Source organism: Poecilia latipinna, unplaced genomic scaffold (genome assembly GCF_001443285.1).
Source record: "Poecilia latipinna isolate Pla-1442-1.1 unplaced genomic scaffold, P_latipinna-1.0 Scaffold1999, whole genome shotgun sequence".
Lineage (NCBI taxonomy): Eukaryota > Metazoa > Chordata > Actinopteri > Cyprinodontiformes > Poeciliidae > Poecilia > Poecilia latipinna.
Window position 1 is genome coordinate 61,850 of NW_015114615.1, and position 1,848 is coordinate 63,697.

The 1,848-nt window shown below is 43.2% G+C and overlaps 1 protein-coding gene across 1 annotated transcript in view; it reads right to left on the reverse strand.

The window, feature by feature from the left end:
- Positions 1 to 231: 231 nt before the first annotated feature.
- Positions 232 to 1,848, reverse strand: part of zic5 (zic family member 5 (odd-paired homolog, Drosophila)) — an 8,033-nt gene continuing 6,416 nt past the window's right edge. The window contains exon 2 of the mRNA XM_015016256.1: positions 232 to 1,310. Within this exon, the coding sequence (XP_014871742.1) occupies positions 859 to 1,310 (452 nt within the window). The 3' untranslated portion in view covers positions 232 to 858. The remainder of the gene's footprint in view (positions 1,311 to 1,848) is intronic.

Here is a 1,848-nt window from a genome sequence, read left to right on the forward strand (position 1 = left end):
AAACTACACAACATTCACAAGCATCGGTACGGTTACATATGTACAAATCCATACAGAGTCGACATTTTTAGGGTCTCGGGGGACTTTTGTTTTGTTTTGTTGTTGTTTTTAACCGGACTCTATATAAACGAGTGTTTCGCCTGTGTGTATGTGTGTGTGCGGTGTTTTTTCTTTTGTTTTCTTTTGTTTTGTTTTTGTTTTATTTTGCATAAAATACAGTCTTAAATAGTTCTTAAATATTACAAAAAAATTCCATCCAAAGCGTTTAAAAAAAAAAAAAAGAAAGAAATCTGAAAAACAAGAACTGCTCAGACACTCGGTTGATCACTTTTTGCCAAAACCAAACTGTTTTTTTTTTTTTCCTGTGTATTCTCGTCAATATCTGTTTGTTGTCACTCATGAGACAGCAGACAGTACCCCGCCCCCACCTCCACCCCCTGGTGTGACATAATGTGACATATTTTCAATTGAAAAAAAATTCAATTTTAAGTCCAAAATATAAGACTTAATAAAAACCTGTGTGTAAATTCTTTAATATAAAGTCAAATCAGTCAAATTGAGATTAATTTTAAGTAGTGATCTTCAAATATAGTCTGATTAAAGGTCGAAATTGCTTCATATATATATATATATATATATATATATATATATATATATATATATATGTGTGTGTGAAAGGTCAGGGGGGTCATCTCAGAGTGAACTCTCCTTGTGCAGGCGAACCTGCATTGCATCCACAGTTTGTACTGTTTCAACGCGTTGAGCTGCATTTGTCGGTGGTTCTGGTGGCCAGTACTTATAAAGGGGTAAAGTCAATGCCGAGCAGGACATAGTCTGGTCCGGGTTGTAAACAGGCAATCAGAGCATCGTCCTCGGGTCTGAGCCTCTGAAAGTGTCCTCGTCGTCCGAATCCGACGTCGGCACGTCGCTGGACGGCGTGTGCAGGTGGTTGGGCCCCCCGCTCCCCTGGCACACGTACCACTCGTTCAGGTTGGTGACCTGCGGGGAGAGGTTCGCCGAGCGGCTCCGGTGCGCCTCGGAGCCCGGCGAGAGATTGTGCTCGGCCACCAGGGTGTTCGTGGAGGAGATGTAGGCGACGTTGGCGGAGGAGGGGGGCGGCGGCGGGGACTTGCAGTGCACCTTCATGTGTTTCCGCAGGGAGCTCGGGTGCGTGTAGGACTTGTCGCAGCCCCGCACCTTGCAGTAGTAGGGCTTGTCACTCGTGTGGACGTGAGAGTGCTTCTTGCGGTCGCTGCTGTTGGCGAACTTTCTATCGCAGCCGTCAAACTCGCACTTGAAGGGTTTTTCTCCTTTGGACAAACGAGAAACGCACACAGTCATCATTGTGGGTCTGAAAGCTGCCAGAACAAACCCAGAAAAAAAAGAACGCTGGAGCTACTGCAACACAACTTGTCAGCGTTAAATCTTAAAGATTAGCTACTCTTCCGCCACTGAATGCCTATCCGCTGCTTCACACCCACTTATCTCAACATATGAGCTTCATTCCTCTGTTGAACACGTGTAACATCGCCTCCAGGCCTTCTGGTTTTCCATGTTTGCATGTGGCTGGGAGAAGGGTGGGGGGAAGGCACTCAGGAGACCACCAGGAGACGCTTGTGTAATGTCGCACAGCATTTTTTTCCTTCTTTTTTTTTTTTTTTTTGCTTTTTTTGCTTTTTTTCCTGAGGCGCAAGTTCTTATGTGTGCAATTTAAAACTATTTAAAGCTGGACTTATATTTTATACTCTTTTTGATCAGTATCAAGTTTTATCTGATTATGTCCCTAGCAGCCGGAAAGCGTTGGTTCTTGTCAATATATATATATATATATATATATATATATATATA